Raw genomic sequence first — 18,820 nt, 5'->3', positions numbered from 1 at the left:
AAATTCTCCATGGACCAAAAAAACCCCCCCGCCAAAACTCCCTGCTGCAACTGAAGATTCCAAACAGCACTTCAACACAATTATTTCTGAATTTGACTTGTGTTAACGTTTTTTTTGGCTTTTATGTTGCACTTAATGGCTGTTATGATTTCTAACGGAGCCCGTTGAAACAGAGGAACACAGCAGACTTTATAGTTCTATCGTCTGAATCACAACATGGAAGATATGGATGAGCTAACAAGCTAATCGGGGAAATGAAAATGGAAATTGCGTAAGATGGTTTTAATGGGACAGTGAAACACTGTGGGAGGGGGTTTCTCGTTCACTTACCCTCTGTTTTAAGTTTGAATCGCAAATTATAAAAGAGAAAGCAAAATGATCTACTGAACTGTTATTTTATTCTTTTCTTCTTAATAAACTTTATGATGATAAAGGTAAAGACTAGGTCAATTAATAGTCTTCAGTTTTCTGGTAAAAGAAAATAAAAAAAAAATAAATAAAGACATCCAACAATTCACACAGTTCAACGTTATGATCAGTTTAACTTCTAAGACAGTGAAAACCTTGTTAAAGGAATGTGATTGCGTAAGTAAATGACCTGATATGTTCTATTTGTTTGTTTGTTTGTTTGTTTTGCTGAGCTGGTGACACACCATGGTTAAAGTGTCACAGCAGAACAGGAGCTTAATGTAAGGTGGGGATAAAACTGTTTAAATGAAATGACCTATTAGTGTCAGTGGAGTCTTAAGCGTTAAGGGAGGCGAGGGAAGGGAGACCTGTTACCTTGCCGTACGACCAGCCCAGTTCGATCTTATTCATGCCCCACAGTTCATGGATGTTCTGAGCCAGTCTGTCTCGCACCTTCTCCAGATGCGGAGGCATCACGATCTGAGGGAGATAAAGGAGAGTGAGAACCGCTCTCCCAGGCCGCCGCGCGACCCGAAATTGATCTGCGTATAAAGACTGATAAGGAACAGGTGCAACTTGGCTGGGGGAACCATCTGCCGCATGTGCTAATGCAGTCTTCTGCCAACAGCACTAATACTGCTTTCTATGAAATATTTCCAGCGTTCACATATTTACATAATAAAACAGTAATTACTCCTTACCACAATTTGCTGCTAACATATCTGCAATATTAAGCCATTACTAGAGGGTTATTACTAAGCAAACACAGCGCTGTCACACTACTGAACTGCAGCTGTAATTCTAACACTCATATTTTAAGGAGAATAAACACATAAATTGCGGATAAAAACGCATCATGTGACCAGGCTGTGTAGGTGTGAAGGATAAGTGTGCCTCTGTGTGTGTGTGTGTTAGCACATGTGCCCATGTGTGTATGCATGCATATTTGTGTGTGTGTATGCGTGTGTGTGTGTGTGTGTGCGCGGTACTGTGTGTTTGCGTCTGTCTGTGTGTCTGTGAGTGAGAGCATCTGTGTGTGTGTGTGTGTGTGTGTGTGTGTGTGTGTGTGTGTGTGTGTGTGTGTGTGTGCGGTACTGTGTGTTTGCGTCTGTCTGTGTGTCTGTGAGTGAGAGCATCTGTGTGTGTGTGTGTGTGTGTGTGTGTGTGTATGTGTGTGTTCTACCTGAGACGTGTCTACGGGTGTGGGGATGAAAGAGGCCTGAGACATGAACTGGGTCGTTCCCAGTAAGTCTCTGACTCCATCAGCGTCTCTCTTGTACTCTTTCACCGGCTCCACTCGCATCTTCTCCTTAGGCAGCAGAGCCTCGTAGCACGGTGCATAGCCAGACGGCGGCAGGAACTTAAAATCGCCGTGGCGACCACCCAAGAGGAAACGGACCCTGAAAAAATCCCACAAGAGCCAAATAAAGAAACGACTGGCGCTAATCCTATTTTTTGGGGTGTGTAATATCTAACACAGTTTATATCTAACAATACACAGTGACTGTATGTATTTATAGGACTTTCAGTGTTTTGATGTGCCAAAACACAATTCAAATTCAAAAGCTCCAACGGACAAAATCACTTATCCTCTGGCTGAAATGAGTCGTTAAGGCGGACGTTAACAATGCAAACTCTTTGAATCACTGATTGTCTGGATGACTGACTGATCACCTGACTAATTTAAAACTCTGATTGGCTGACAGGCAGCTTGGCTGTATGCCCCGCCCATTAACCGACTGGATCGTTCTAGCTCTTATTCCACGTCAGCGCGCTTCTCGGTTCTGCCCCTCGACACCCACGGCGCCGGGCATCCTGGATCTCGTCCTGCTCCAACACACCTGATTCAACTCATCAGCTAATTACCCAGTCTCTCATTAGGTGAAGCAGGTGCGGCGGCTCAGACGGGGGGGCCTGGTATACGCAGAGCTGAGGGCACTGGGGAGGGAGATCTAGAAAACGCTGGTTTACGTCACTGGCCAATTTAGCGACTACACATCTGAAGGGCCCCTCGACTCTCTGACTGATCTTAAACTCTTACGATATCGCGGCGTTTAAAGCCAAAGCCTGACGCCGTTACGCTTTTAATCATCGCTCTGGAACAGCAGCCGAAATTGCAGCGATGACGCAAACCAAGTCCATTCTGAGGGTTTTTTTTTTTTTTTTTATTTGATCAATTATTCATTAAGAGTTGCTTTCTGATTGCCTTCCCTGTGTCTCATTTTAGCATTTTTAGCAAATGTTAACTCGGCGGAAGAGATATTTACAGTACCGTTGTCATGCAGGACAGAAACGTCATAACGCGAACAAAGTTTTAAATATAGAGCAAATTTATAATTTATAAAACTTGTCTACAAAAATAACCTCTGTGCCAAGTGACTAAGGTTTAAATAGCGTTACTGAGGAGCTACTCTCTGAGGTAAGACCTGTTGAAAACTCAAAAGTTTGGCCGTTGGCTTGAAGTCGGACCAAAAAAAAAGAAAGAAAGAAAGAAAGCATGGGGTGTGATGGCATTGTTTGAGAAATGTGGCCAATCATAGAATCCATAAGAGACTGCTGGAGCTTGAAATTTCATTCTGCAGACATGTCAATCAAAAATCATATAAGGTAACCATGGCAACCGCTGGCGGAGCGGTCCGGCCTTTTATGCCTGTTTGCTTAGGTCTTATGGAATGTCTCCTGCAGGAGCCAAGATGCATCTGATGGATAAAATGATAAAATGGGGTTTTTGTACCTTAGAAAAGTGGAAGCATATGTGTGTTTGTGTGTGAGTGTGTGGGTGTGTGTGTGTGTGTGTGTGTGCTCCCTTGAAGGTTTATATTATATGTCAGATAGAAAGCTATGGAAATAGAGAGACAGTGATAGAATAGGCACATCAAGACAGACACGCGCGTGCACGCACACACACACACACACACACACACACACACACATGCATACACATACACGCCCACACGCGCGCACACACACACACACACACACACACACACACACAGTGTTCATTTGAGCATGTATATCAATGATATTTTAATTTTTTAATTGCCGTACTTGACGCCGGCAGAGAAGGAGACGACTGGAAAGAAGAGCCCATCGATGTTGAAGTTCTCGAACATGCCCTGGACGGGTTGGCCGTTGATCCTGAAGGAGATGCTGGGAGCACCTAGATCCATGCAGCAGCTCACCACGTCATCAGAGGTCAGGATGTGCTGGTTTACTGAGGCCACCCTCCTCGGGATTCGCCCTACAGGACACACACACACACGCACGCACACACACACACAAACACACACACACACACACACACATACACATACACACACACACCCAAAAGACTGTAAAAACTTGAGCCTCAGCAGCAGGGGAAGATTCTAGTCTATAATAATGCAGTGTTTTTAAGATAGTTATTTATCATCTCTTAGACTTGTCTTATGCTAATCCATACAACTCTTTGTTTCCAACTTATCAGAGAGTCCAGTCCAGGTCTACCTGACCACAGGTGAAGGCCATCAAAGCCGTAGGAGTAGAGGTCGTCCCCGACTCCGTTGCCTCCCCAGCCCTCTCCGCCTCCGGGGTAAGGGGCGTAGCCTTTCGTGGAGGCCCAGCCCACGCGCAGGTGAGAAGGCTCATTAGTCAAGAAATGCTCCACCTGGTCGATCATCAGCTCAAAGTACCATTTCTTGTACTGAGCCGAGCCCTCGCTCACCCCCACAAAGATGTTAGGCCTCATGCTGGGAAGAACGGGAAACAGAGAGGGAGGGGGCGAAATTAATGCAAGTTCTTTTACAAAACACTGCTGTGGAGTCCAACAGTGAAGCCCATGACATGTAGTTTGAAAAAAAAGGGCCCAAACAGACTGGAATAGAATGTGCTTAAAAACTTCTGAAAGGGCTGTGCTGGTAAGCTGCTCTGTATTGTTCTTCTGTACTCTATTGTGATGTCATATTGTCAGATGACGACCAATCAGAACGTGGATCATTACCTCTGGACATCATTGACCAATCGCGTTTGGAGCAGCAGATCCCTCTTTGGGAGCAGGTGATCGCAAATGAGATTCTGATTGGCTCGTACAGCCACTCCATTGCAAACGCACAGAGAGCAAAGCACGTCCAGTATCTGAGAGACAAAAACGAAAGGACGCAAACGATCTCACCAGCTCGCATTCATCTTTTGCATTCACCCAGTTCTTTAAAAAAAAGTCAAATAAACTTCAGTTAAAGGCATTCACAACGTGCGCAATATAGCCTCGTTCATAGATCCATTATCGGATGAAATACGGATCTACTAATTTCACCAAAACGCATTTGGGCATGTCTCGTCCTTATGAAGCGGCGGGTTTGACTGATTGAAAGGTTTTCCAGCCAATGGGCTGCAGGCCAGGGCTCAGTGTTTTATTATTGACCGTTTTACATGCTGCACAGCCAAACGCCGCTCTGATGGAGATTTATGCCACAGAACGGACGTCAAACCGTGACGCAGGCCTCGTTTCACGGCAAACATTAATACTCTGCATGTAAACGCATTCATAGCAGAGTGTTCAGCACTGTCAGAACACAGAATGAATATCAGAGGAGCCGAACGCCGTCTGAGGGGAACCGAGGTCAGTTAGCGGCAGACCGAACACACACAGTCTTCGGCTTTGGCGTTAATGCGCTGAACACGGAATGATTTTCGGAGCAGCTGAACGCGATTTTAGGGGAACTGAGGTCAGGGAGTCTCACCCGTCAGCTGCTCTTTCAACCTCTCCTTAAACGGTTACTCGGCCACGGTTACTAGTCTCATTTGTTTTAAGTTACTTTTCTTTTTCCCACTCAGATTCGGACGTGGTTTACGCCAAACGTCACAACAACCTCTGGAATTACCAGGACCCTAGATGCTGCCTTTAACTTAGTCAAAAGCAATCAACGAGACGTCCGTTAAGACTCCGCCCTTTCCTCAGCGCCGTTTGTACGGGCAAGGAGCCAAACGGCGAAATTCTGAAGGATCAGAGCGGGTCAGACAATGAGAACAATAATCATTACTCTTCGCTGTGTATCCATACTTCTGTCGAAACAGAACTCTGTGGCAGGCCAATCACTTTTTCAATCAGTGGCTCTTTAAGTTTGCCTGGCGATTGACCTTTTGAGTAGAGGTCAAAGGCGAGGTCGCGTACGAGGCTTTGGGGCCCGTTCGGGGGCCGTGCCGTGTTTTCGGGGAGCAGGGGAGGAGAAGCGTATTGGTCTCACCTTGTGGTTGCGTCCGTGTTTGTACAGCAGCGAAATGATGGATTTAATGTGTGTTCTCTGAATGATGTTTAGTGCCTCGGGGCTTTCGATTAGGATGCAGTGGAGGACTTCCAGTATCCCTGCGGCAGGAAATCAAACATCAGGAGCCAGAGAAAGAGACAGAGAGGGAGAGAGAGAGAGAGAGGGAGAGAGAGAGAGAGATAGAGGGGGGCAAGAAAGGAAAAAAGACGGAGACAGAGAAAAGAGAGAAGAATTAAGAAGACAGTTCACCGCCATGTGGGAAGTTGGCTCTGCTTTCCTCCAAATGGAGTCAAAAGAATGTATCTGAGTGAGGTAATCATGCTCATTGCCAACAAGTTTAATAGTGAATAGATGAAATAAACAGAGAGAGAGAGAGAGAGAGAGAGAGAGAGAAAGAGAAACATTCGCCCAACAGCTAGAAGGCTGTCTGGAAATTTCTCTGGAAGATAAGCGGAGGCAATATTTGATCCGCATTTATGAGGCGTTATTGAAACAGAAAAAAAAAAATGATGTTTTGGTTTGCTCGCAAGGCAATGCGTTTCCTTTTAAAGTCAACGTTTCGCCGCGCTCTCTGCGGAGTGAGAGAAGATGAGTTGAGAATGAACAGAACGGAGAAGAGGAGAGGGAGAGGAGTCGTACCTGAAGAGGACTCTAGCCTCTCCAGCTTACTGACCAGCCAATCCAGGTTTTGGGAGAACTGTGTGCAATTATTCCGGTTCCCACAAATCAGAGCAGCTAAAGGAGGAAGAAGGAAGAAGGTTTAGAAGGAATATGTAACAATCCAGGTCTAGCAAGATTTGCATATGTACACAACCTCAAGACAGACCAAAAAAAAACAAAAAAAACCCCTCCTTAAATATTCTCAATAGCAGCATACGCCTTATCCCTCTCTCTTTAAAATGACTAATATTTATTACCTCATCCAAAAAATGCAAATGATGATTCTGAGAAAATCTGTTGAAGCCCAAGGAGATAGGTATCCCCTTCAGACACCCTTCATGCATATTAATTAGGGATCAGTTTACAGAAGGAAGGTCCCGACATGAGGGGACAGAAAGAACATCCTTGCCAAAATGACAGGGTCACCCATGGAGGATGCATCTTAAATTCAGTTAAAATGCGTGTGTGTGTGTGTAGGTGTGTCTGAGAATGTGTGGGTGTGCATATCACTGTGTGTGTCTGTGTGTGTGTATGTGTGTTTGTGTCTGTGTATGTGTGTTTGTGTGTGTGTGTGTGTGTGTGCCCGCGTGTGTTTGCGTGTTTGAGACAGAAGACTGGAGCAGAGACGTGGTCTGCACGTTAATGTGTGCCCTCTAGAAGTAATCACTCTGTGAAAACAGAGTGTGAAGGACGCGCTCCTTGAAAGGAACACTTCAACGTCTAAGAAGCCAATCTGGCTTTCTAAGCCTCGACTTCTTCCAAGACTATGCAGCATAACTATTCTCAGGAGAGGAAAGACATAGAGACTAGCGTAAAACTTACTTGAATATCGTAGCTAATAACTCAAGCGAAAAAAAATCCCTTCATGTGACAATACTAAGCCATACTATGAAATATCAAGAGCCTCTAAAGACTAAAATCTGCCACATTTTACTAAAAAGCTGTTATCAAAAGCACTGAGCAGAGCACTCATGTGAGTCAGAGACATCGCAATGGGCTCTAAACTTTCACCAAAGACCGCGATTTATCTGTCAAAGTCAATGAAAAATATCTAAAACTCTGAGTGGGTCTGATAGCTCTTTTGTGCTTTTGAGGTATTGCAATGGAACATCACTAAATAGTGAAATCTGTCAGTTTTTTTTTTGTTTTTTTTTTACTTTCAAAAGGATACGCGTAGATTTGAGTGAAAGCAAGTGCGCGTCTGTGCGAACAGAAACTGTCTCAACTGAGCATTAGGTCCCAGCAGACTTCAAAAAAACAAATCTGTTTAGCCACCGATGTCAGGAGGCTTGAGACAAAAAGGGTTAGTGCGAAATGGAGACGGCAGGGAGGGAACATCTGCTCTCCTGAGGCTGTAATGAGAATGGATGGAGTGTTTCATGGTCTGTTCTAAACCCATCTGGTGAACAGAGACCCCTCTGCCCGGACCGTCTACACAGACCATGTGTCCCCCCCCCCCCCCTCGTGTATTCGAGTGTGAGGCATTCAGGAATGATCGTTCGAAATTCTGGAGACTTCCGCTGGACTGAGGGGGAAACGAATGAAAATTAAAAAAAAAAAAAAAAGGACGGTCAGTTGAACTCGCACATCACAGCACGCGCCCCACAACCATCACATCACGCAAACCAAACCCAAGGGGATGTCTTTTTGTTCAAGAACACTGCACGGGACGACACAATCGTTTCACGGTGTCCCTCAGAGAGCCTGAAGCTGGTATTAAATGCTCCGCGTCAGTAACGTGTATATTGTTTTTCGGGGAACAATGGGAAAAAGCTTTTGCTGTATCCACCCATCCGAAGCAGCCGTAGCGGCGGAGGCAGTCTAAGGACACCCTGGGCTACCTGCAGTGGAAAAAAAACCAGGGCTGTAAATGCCATCTCGGATCAGTCACATGATCCTGAGGCATGGAGGGACTTAATGTCTGAACCTGGAGTCTCAGCGCAGGCGCCCATGTTCATGCCAGAGTACAACCACTCCCGTCTTATTCCTGTGATTGATTAGAGAGCAATGTGTAAGTGAGTGAGTGAGTGAGTGAGCAACTGTGTGTGTGTGTGTGAGTGTATGTTGTCAAGCTGGTTTTCAAAATGTCACGCACGCACACACATGCACACAAACACACACACGCACCCAAACACACACCCACACACACACATACACACGCACACGCACACACACACACACACACAAACACACACACACACACACACAAAATCAAGGTCTTTAAGTCTCTCAGACATACTTGAGGGCTTCCACACACCACTCAGAGGAAGTAAGTCCATACAGACAGCCTGCCCTGTTAACAGTGTCAACAAGAGGACCAGGGTACACAGTGAGACACAGTGAGACACAGTGACACACGGCGACAAAGCGGCTTTTTGATGAGGGCCTGTATTGACAGCCGGCGTTAATATTCTGCCTCTCTATTTGCTCTTGAGCATCACTTCTCCATAGTTCACTCCAGAGGATCCACCTACACGCAGAGTCAGTCCGGTCATGACCTTTTAACCGCCGTTTTCCTAGTCAGGAAATATTGAGCTTCGTTCGGCTCTCAGCCGTTCACTCCAGAGTTTCAGTGTAGGAAATAAAAAAAGAATGAGCCTAGACACAAGCTTTTATTCATTATTTACTTCACTAAAGATTCTGTTGTAACATAATTGGACAAAGTCTCAGACTAAAGTTACTTTGCTTTTAATTTGACTGATTTTTAAGTGACGAGATTGAAATCCACTTGTCAGAAGTTCTGTAAGTCATTTATGTATGAGTGAGTGAGTGATTGTGTGTGTGTGTGTGTGTGTGTGTGCATGCGTGTTGTCAAGCAGGCTCTCAAAGTCATAGACACAACCACAAACAGATGCACGCGCACACACACACACACACACACACAGGTGCATGCACACACATAAACTTTCTCTCTCTCTCTCTCTCTCTCTCTCTCTCTCTCTGTCACACACACACACACACACACAAACAGATACATAGACACAGGTTTTGTTTTGCTTATTTCAAAAAAGGACTTGAGTGAGAAATCCCACATCTCATCACACATCACATGCATGTTTCATACCCAGTAGCTGATAGAGCAGGTTGAGGATGTCTTTCCAGGCCGCTCCTGCTGCCTCCCCCCCACACTCTCCAAAATGGGCAGCACTGTTATACACGCTCAGCCGATCAATGCAGTTAGACACCAGAGTCAGCATGCCCTGGGATCCACAGATCAAGAGAGAGAGAAGGGGGGGGGGCAGGGAGGGAGAGAGAGAGAGAGAGAGAGACAGAGGGAGAGAGGGAAAGAGAGAGCGAGAGAGAGAGAGAGAGAGAGAGAAAACTCCCTTGTCACACTGACCATATGTGTCCTCTTTTACCCAGAACGCACTGCTCTGTCCTCGTCCTGCTGCTGCGTGTTTACGACTCAGCGATGGAAAAAAAATACGGGAACGCTCATCATCAGAAATGCTAAAAAGCACGCAGACCCGAAATGAACTAAAGCCTGGAATGATTTATGGCATCTGTTAAGGCTCGTGAGGGCTGTCATCTATGAGAAATAGACGCTGTGACTGTAGTGAGGTAGAAATGAGGCCCGTCGCCCAGACTGCACGACGTTAAGCTGACGGACGAAAGCAGAAGCTCAGGTACGTCGCGTGAGGCGTCGTTATTATGACATCACAAAGTAATCTGTTCTGTGACACCCCCGCAGAATTTTAAAAACTGAAAAAAAAAAAAAAAAAATTAGGCCCACGAGGCTCTGGGCATGTTCCGCACCACAGGAAAAATGCGTTCAAACGCAAACGTATCCCTAAAGTTAATCCCCCAGACAAACGCTTGTCGTAAAGTCGTTTCACAGTCAGTTTTCTCCAGGTGACTCAGTGATTGAAAAGATCTGAAGTCACGGAGAACAGCAGGACAGTGGCCAGGACCATTTTTCTGGAAGCTCAGAGGACCCACTTGGCTTCGGTAACAGTCCCTTAAGAGCACAGAGAAAGACTTCTGACAGCTTATAACTGATGAGTGCAATTTTGGATCAGTAGGCCTAATCAAAAAAAAAAAAGAAAAAAAAAGAAAACTCCCTCGTTGTCAAGCTAAGGGAAACTCCACATAAAACTGCTGACAGTTGGAAAGCAATACTTTACAATACAATGTGGTGTAGGGGGAGGGGAAAAAAAACACAGAGAATAAATAGATTTACTCTTTAAAATACAGCTTGTTTGGCAACCCTCTGCTGAGCTGTCGCTCACAAAATGACCACTTACTTAAATTGCTCTATAGAAAACGCAGCTGAAATCCCTTGACCCTCCCCAAACACACACACACTTACACACACACACACACACACTGACAGACAGACACACACTCAGACACTTTCTTCCACAGCCAAATTTTGTATATCCACCCCTGTGATGATGAGGCTCACCTCCTGTTTGAAGAGGTTCTGGCGGTTCTTCAGAGAACGCAACTTGATCTGTTTCTCCTCGTGTTCCAGCTCAGCATCGGGCAACTGAAAGTAGGTGATGAGGTCATTGAGGGTCTGTAGAACCTCTTCAATGGGCAGAGGGAACGCCACACGGTTCTTCCCACTCAGGTTGTCCAGGTCTCTATGAGAACAGATCAAACACAGGGCAAATGAATAAACTCTTTCACTAAGCCCACCACTTTGATTCACTTAGCGATTGGCCACATCTATGGGTGAACTGCTGTGTCTGCGTTAAGTACAGTTTGCTACATTCCAGTCCCTTGTTACTCTGAAATGAGACTGTCCACATCTCTCCATGGGAAAATGATACAGGGCTGAGAAAGCTAACTGCTGAATTGCAAATAAAACAGGAGTGCACAATAGCTGCATTTTCACATGACATTTTTACATTTATTCATTTATTCATTGTGCTAATACTCTCATGCAGGGTGACTCTGAATTCTTTTTCTTTCTTTTTTTTTTTTGAATCAGATGTCACACATCAGTGGAGCAGCCTTGGGGTTTAGTAAAACTTGGTTGAGTGCCTTCCTCCTGGAGACCAGCAATGAATTGCATGAAGAGGGTTCAAACCCCCATGTTTGTTGAAACCCCAACCCCCCCAAAAAAGTGAGCAATATACATACAGCATTATAAGTTAAATACACGCAGTAAGTGCTTGATAGCACAGTTGTTACAATGTACAGTGTGAGATCTTACACACAATGTACCTTGTACACACAGAGTTTACAGTGCACTGGTGATATTAATGAGCACAGAGGATATTCAGTCTAAATGACCTATCAGTTTCCCAAATAATTAGAAGAAGACAACAGGGTCCAATCAAGAAAAAAAAAAAAAAAGCTTTGTTTTCACTCCCTCATTGCTGCTGTGGGACGACCATGACAATCAAAGGTTCATCAGCAGTAATGATAGCTTCTCAAACAGACGTGGAAGGAAGCGCTGATTAAATCCCGAGGTAAAATCGGGGCTCATTACGTGAAAGAATCAGACACATTCTGCCGTTTCAAAACGACTTCGACGAAAAAAGGAGGCGACACGCGGCAAGCCCCGTCATTGCCTCGGCCGTGCTCATCCACGCAGAACTGTTTACATCTGTATTTGATCTAAAAATAACCAGCGAGACAGAAAAAGAGAGAGAGACAGGGGGAGAGAGAGAGAGAGAGAGAGAGAGACAAGGAGGGAGGGAGGGAGGGAGAGACTCTATGTGTGTGTGTGTGTGTGTGTGTGTGTGTGTGTGTGTGTGTGTGTGTATGTGTGTGTGTGTGTGTGAGAAAAAAGGGATAAAGAGAGAGAGAAAGCTAAATGGAAAAAGAGAGAGAGACAGACAGAAAAAAAAAAGAGCTTAAGTGATTCATTGCACAATGTCTGTGCAGAGCGTAAATACGCAGGAAACAACGCAACAGCGAGTTCGGGAAAAACGGCCTGCGTACGTTTGGCCGTTCTTTTGCTCCGTCGCTCCGCTCCACGGCACAGTTACTGTCGGTTGGTCTAGCATGGGATAGGCTGTCATTTCCTCTGTCTGAGGTAGTCATGTGTGACCAACCAGAACTGTTTCAGTCTATGGGCTTCACTGTAGCACACACACACACATAGCGCTCACTGCTCAGTGTCTATGGCTCAATGAGGACAGGTCATGTTGGGAAGGACTCCTATGAGACATTTAGCCTTACACCGAATGACAGAAGTCAGGCTTAGAAATGTTTTGTGGCTGTGGCATAAAGGTGTTGAGATTCTCTAAGCGTGTTGGTAAAAACTATTCTTGTTCAGATCTGATAAAAAAAAACAGCTAGATTGAATTGGATAGAATAAAGATTTGATAGTTCTTCTCCCTTGATGCAATTGTAGTGCGGTCATTTTCTAGAGATGCACCAAATTGATAAAAGCAGTTCTCTAAGTTATTTAATTTTTTTTTTTTTTTTTTGTGCTGCAAGCTGTGGAAATAGTTGTGTGTTCTGGCTCTAGCGGTGCTCCCAGCTGTTGAAATGGTTGAGCAATCTAGGCAATGTTATTAATTTAACAAATTACACGGCCTTTGGAATTTCTCTGTGGTGGGAGAAACAACTGTACAAAGGAGTTTCAGTTAAAATTTAATGAAAGTTCCAGGGGATTTGTTGGCAGTACTATTGAAGGAAAGCATTAGAGTCTAGATGTATTACCTGATAGAGAGACTAGGTGATCTGTGGGTGGTGTTACTTGATGAAACAGCTAAAGAGTCAAGTGGTGTTACCTGATGAGACGGCTGAAGAGTCTAACAGTGTTACCTCGTGAAACGGCTTAAGAGTCTAATGGTGTTACCTGATGAAACGGTTGAAGAGTCTAATGGTGTTACCTGACGAAACGGCTGAAGAGTCTAATGGTGTGACCTAGTGAAACGGTTGAAAAGTCTTGATTTATAAATCAAGTGTTGATTTATAAAACAGCTAAGGTCTTGTGGTGTTACCTGATGAAACGGCTGAAGAGTCTAACAGCGTTACCTGATGAAACGGCTGAAGAGTCTTGTGGTGTTACCTGACGAAACGGTTGAAAAGTCTAATGGTGTTGATTTATGAAACAGCTAAGGTCTTGTGGCGTTACCTGATGAAACGGCTGAAGAGTCTAATGGTGTTACCTGATGAAATGGCTGAAGAGTCTAATGGTGTTGATTTATGAAACAGCTACGGTCTTGCAGCGTTACCTGATGAAACGGCTGAAGAGTCTTGTGGTGTTACCTGATGAAACGGCTGAAGAGTCTTGTGGTGTTGCGTATGATGCGTGCGGCACGAGACTCCTCATGCTGACAGCGTTGCAGGGTCAGCCCATCGTCCATGTGTCCCTCTGAGTGAAGGCATGCCTGTGGCAAAGAGATGGAGAGAGAGAGAGAGAGAGAGAAAATTAAGTGAATAAGAGAGGAAGTGAAAAAGAATGACTCTGAATGGTAAATTACCTTGATTCAAGCACTATGCAACTACCAGCAACAGGATGTACCTGGAGTGTTTTGTTCTTTTTCTATAGATATAACAGTGTACGAGAGAGGCATGACATCGTAAGGAAAAGGGCATGTGGGTGACTCACTCGTCTCTTGAGAGGCCCCAGGCGAGCTGATTTGACGTCGGGAGCCTGGTAAGAAAGCCACAGTCCTGTGGCCACGTGCATGACAAAACAGAGCGAGTCTCCGTACTTAATCTCAGCTACTCCCATGCCCTCGATATCACGTTTGGGGCTGGACTCTACTTTCTCCTGAAGAAGGGAAAGAGAAAACAAACAGGTCAGCGAGAGAAATATCTCATTTTGAAAGCACAATTACCACACGAAAGATAAACACGGAACAGATTTTTCGAAATACGTGCAGCTTTATTCATATCGCATATTTAATTATACACCGCAGCGGGTTGGGAGGGGCCTTGTTTTCTGAGAAGGCAATTTGAAAACATGCTGACCGATTTAGATCTGAACTAGTCAGGTACTGCCAGAGCACTGACCTCTTTCTGTGAAATGACTCATAATTACAACAGTCTGTGTGCTTGGCTAATAGAGAGATAACGAGAAGAGAGAGAGAATGAGAGAGAGAGTGAGAGAGAGAGAGAGAGAGAGAGAGAGAGAGCGTGACAGGTGTGCAGGGAAGCAAGAGACGAGATATGAAGTCGAGAGGACTTGAGATGATATGAAAAAAAATGGTACATTGTGAAGAGAGAGAGAAAGAGAGAGAGAGAGAGAGAGAGAGAGAGAGAGAGAAACAATGAGAAATATAGAGAAAAGGATGGGGTAAAGGGGGGGGGGTGGACAGATACCAGATACAGAGAAAAAGTGAGAGCAAAGTACAGCATGGAGAAAGGACCGAAGAGAGAAAAGCGTAAGGAGAATGTGGAGTGAGTGTCCCTGTGTTTACACTGACAGCCAAAGAAGAATCCACCCTAGATGACTCACTGTTAAAGCACTGCATTTGTTTTTCCTCCTGGCAAACCCAAAGAAATGGTAATCTACCAGAGGCACAAGAATCGGATGACAGATTACCGCCATCAGATGGCGGTTCCTATTTAATAGACCCCCGGTGAAAAAAGGTCACACTCACCAGGTAACTGATCATGCTTGAAAGGCCTATTATCACAGACAGGAGTTGTTATAATCAAGACAAGGAAGGGCTGGACGTGGACGGGGTTACAGAACCTAAGGCGCTCGGTCAGTTTAATTAACCTCTATGACTCTATAATGGTCTATCTCACCTCCACCACCCCCCTCCAACATTCATTTATATTACTATCATATTACTATCGCTCTGCGTGAATAGTTCTATGAGTGGTTACATACATTTTAATACTATGGGTAATTTGAATCTCAGTGTATCTTCTTTTGTAATTAGAAACAATGTCAACTATTCATCAATTAACGGTTATGCCAGTTATCACTTACTGCTGACCCATTTTACATCTGAGAGGCCATGCGCTTTTATATTTTATTCTTTTATAGAGCACTTCCATCAGACCTGGGTCACGTAATTGGCCACTGTCCCATTCCTCCAATGGGCCCTGTCCTGTTCCTCCAGCATGGTGTGTTTTTACCTTGAGTTCGTTTCTGTTAAAATCACTACCATTCTAAAAGTCACTCAATGTGCTGAGGCAATACTAAACAAACATCACATTAATGCCTTAAAACAAGACTTTACCTAGGCCGTGAAGTCTGTTAAATAAGTGGGTGGCACAGCCTAGTCATTTAATATATTTATTAACTGACCCAGGTCTAGTGTACATCACTATAAAGAAACTCGAAGAAAAAGTCTGCATTCGCTTGTACATTAATTATGATGTAAGTACTATATATTATAAACTGTTAAACCGTTTAACTAACATGATGTCTGTTAATTACCATGTAATTACATATGAATATACATAAAAAAAAACGTAGACTGTTACGTGTTGACTTGCATTATTAGTGGCTAACAGCATTAGCATTAGCATTCCTGCTATGTGTAGCATTAGCGCTATAGCAATTAGGCCTCTCTTATGTAAGATGACATGTTACTGTGATGTTCAGTGGTTCGGCCCAGACCTTAGACGCTCGGAAGCAGAAGGCAGTTGAGGCGGTGTCTGACTTCTCCCGGTCCTGTAAAACCACGCCCCTGTCCTCCGTCAGCGCCAGGTAGTGTCCCGTGGTAAGGTGGCGTAGTCGGAAAGGCTGTCCCCATCGAATGTGACTGCCACTCCAGCTGCCCCCCAGCCCCAGGGACAGATACATATCCATAGACAATTAACAGTCAGAAATGTCACCAGCCAGTTCTGCTTTGGATTATACTATGCTTCCAGTTAACAGCCTGAGCTCTCAGTGTGTGTGTGCGTGTGTGTGTGTGTGTGTGTGTGTGTGTGTGTGCATGTGTGTGTGCGCAAAAGCAGGAATTAACTGCAGGCTATACAGAATATGGGATGTGGTGTAATTATCTAATTGGAGTCAGAAAAATATTTTTGTATTGAGTTCTGTGTGTGTGTGTGTGTGTGTGTGTGTGTGTGTGTGTGTGCGTGTGTGCTTGTTTGCAAAATGATGTGATAACTGGAGATATAGCATAATTATCTTGATACAGTCCGAAGAATATTTTTGACAAACAACCCCCGCACACGTCCAAAAAGCAAAACAAAAAAGACAACCACAGTTGGACTGAGTTGGGTTCCAAACTGATTTGGTAAAATCTTTACCAAACCAAAAATCAGACATTCGAAAGGATAGGATAAAAGGATAAAAGCAAGAAAGAATACTGCACATTAGAACTCAGCACAGTGCTAAAAAAAACACGATCTTGAACCGTAGTTAAAACGATCTTGAACCATAGTTAGTCCAGTCACTTAGAACCTACACTCTCTAAACTACTACAAAAAAAGCAGTGGTAGGATTCCGAAGCAACAAAAAGAGCAGTAGTTTAACTGTGACTAAAGAAAAAAAGTGTAGGAGAACGTGTTTGGTATGAGTGGGAAGATCCAGACTCACCTGATCCTCAGCGGCTCCAGCCTCCAGAGAGACCTGGCCTTAGCGCCTGCTTTTCCCGTCTCATAATTCACTATCCTGTGAGAGGAAAGGGAACACGCTCAGCTCTGCCTACATTTACACCTCAAATCCGCATACGCAGCGTTACAACGCGTCACGGCATCTGTTAGCGTCGACGATGACTCCGTCGCTACGTTTTATTACTAGTTCACAACAAAATGATTATGCTATTTCTGTTACATGTTGGGTCTGGCTCAGGGAAAAAACAAACAAACACTGCATCACGAAAAGCTGATATTAATATAAGAATAATACTAATATACATATATAAAAATCATATTAAAAATATAAAATAATGATAAAAATTTTAAATGATGATATGATAAGTTGTTTTTGTTTGCAGCAGCTTTAACACTTCAGATGATGAGGTAAATGCGGTAGACTTTCAGCAGCTGAACATTGTGAATGATCACTATTATGCGGTTTTGAAAGCTCTTTCTTCCTCTTTCTGAGGTGCTTTGAGATCACTGCTCCATTGCTATTCCTGGGTTTGTCCAGTACATTCCACATTAGCTCTGAAAACCGGCGGCTGTGGGTCGGCTTTATTCAATGCCTCCACACCTGCTGCACGTGTTTCAGGGAGTACAGACGCACCAGTTCAGACAAAGCCAGGTCTTTCTCCGACACGGGTGACCGCGGCCAAAGATCAAAAATAAATAAATAAATAAAAAAGAAATAGCCTCATTGGCTGGCTGCTCTGACAGAGGATACGCTTGATGGGAGCTGGCTGAAATTTAGAGTGTTTTGAAAATGTTTTGATTCGTCGTATTTCAAGGTTGAGGCCGGGGGGGGTGAAGCCGAAACAGACGGGGCAATATTTAATCCAGCACATGCCTGTCGGACGTCACACGCTAAAAATGGATTTTGTGATGGGCAGGAAGATGGAGGAGTCTATCAGGTCTCCCGTGGAGTGTATTGCTTCTCTGAGGGTTCAAACTTCCTCGACCCAATTCAACTACAGTGTGTGTGCGTGTGTGTGTGCCTGTGTGTGTGTGTGTGTGTGTGTGCCACTTTTTCTCTCTGCTTCTTTCCTGCCTTACTGTTGCATGTCTATAGATAGCAGGGAGGCCATTTAGCCCCTACCTCCTCATCCTTCTCTCTCCTCGGGGACTGAGAATTACAATGAATTGTGGCATTGAACTGCTGTGCCCACAGGGTTAGAAGAGTGTTTCAGCAGCCTTGGAGAAAATGCAGAAACTGTTTCTGACACAGTTTTCTGGAGTTCACACTCATGCACTGGGCTAGAAATAATGTGGCTGTTTCCATCTGGGCTAAAATGTCACCAGTCATTTACATTTTGTATGATACTTGTAAAGTGCCTAGAGAAGATTCCGGAAGGTCAAAGTCCCGTAGCCCCTTTTCCCCCTCCAGCTATTTATCAGAACCCGGAAAACATGTTCTTGCGCTCTTCAGCCAATCAGAATCCAGAGTTCAATGTGGACTCTTCAATGTGAAATCCAGCAGGACTTTGGACACCTAGGATTGGACTTGAGCACCCCAGATTTCGGACAAAGTCGCCATAATTCTGCCTGAAGACAGAATCTTAGCGTCTCACCTTTGCTGCTCTTCGCTCTGGTCTGATCCTGGGATGGTCAGAACTTCATCGTGACCGTGAAACAAACGCATCACATGACCACCAAGAAGATATCCTGTTTGACAAAAATGGAGACCATCAATCAAATTAGGCGGAAACCTCATCCTATGATCCAGAGGACACAAACTGTACCTCCGAGGGAGATGGGGGACAGGTGTCCTGCGGGGCCAGTTAGCTGTCTGTGACAGATCCAGACAGAAACCAACTATTTCTACATTAGATAACTCTTCATTTTACCCGTATGACATTTCAGGCTACTCCAGAACAGAAAGAATAACAAAGAGAAAGGCTGACAAAGCATGGGTCAACATCACCGTCTAATTCATCCCGTTTATAATGAAACAGCAAATGTGGGTTTCTCCAGAGACAAGACTGAAGGACAAAGACTCTTTGTGAGAGACATGAGCATAGACATGCACTGCTATTACTCTTCTGTTGTCTGAC

At 44.5% G+C, this 18,820-nt stretch overlaps 1 protein-coding gene across 1 annotated transcript in view; it reads right to left on the bottom strand.

Moving 5' to 3' along the window:
- LOC115815591 (ryanodine receptor 3) overlaps positions 1–18,820 on the bottom strand; it is a 93,248-nt gene that overhangs the window by 66,412 nt on the left and 8,016 nt on the right. Inside the window, exons 7-20 of the mRNA XM_030778559.1 lie at positions 18,338–18,431; positions 16,726–16,800; positions 15,799–15,955; positions 13,828–13,992; positions 13,485–13,606; positions 10,717–10,897; positions 9,376–9,511; positions 6,291–6,386; positions 5,631–5,749; positions 4,388–4,521; positions 3,895–4,136; positions 3,457–3,649; positions 1,592–1,808; positions 784–888 (exon numbers count right to left, since the gene is read on the bottom strand). Coding sequence (XP_030634419.1) covers positions 784–888; positions 1,592–1,808; positions 3,457–3,649; positions 3,895–4,136; positions 4,388–4,521; positions 5,631–5,749; positions 6,291–6,386; positions 9,376–9,511; positions 10,717–10,897; positions 13,485–13,606; positions 13,828–13,992; positions 15,799–15,955; positions 16,726–16,800; positions 18,338–18,431 — 2,036 coding nt within the window. The remainder of the gene's footprint in view (positions 1–783; positions 889–1,591; positions 1,809–3,456; positions 3,650–3,894; positions 4,137–4,387; positions 4,522–5,630; positions 5,750–6,290; positions 6,387–9,375; positions 9,512–10,716; positions 10,898–13,484; positions 13,607–13,827; positions 13,993–15,798; positions 15,956–16,725; positions 16,801–18,337; positions 18,432–18,820) is intronic.

This window comes from Chanos chanos, chromosome 1 (assembly GCF_902362185.1).
Source record: "Chanos chanos chromosome 1, fChaCha1.1, whole genome shotgun sequence".
Classification (NCBI taxonomy): Eukaryota; Metazoa; Chordata; class Actinopteri; order Gonorynchiformes; family Chanidae; genus Chanos; species Chanos chanos.
The sequence above is the reverse complement of the archived record's forward strand: the minus strand, read 5'-3'. Positions and strand labels throughout refer to the sequence as shown.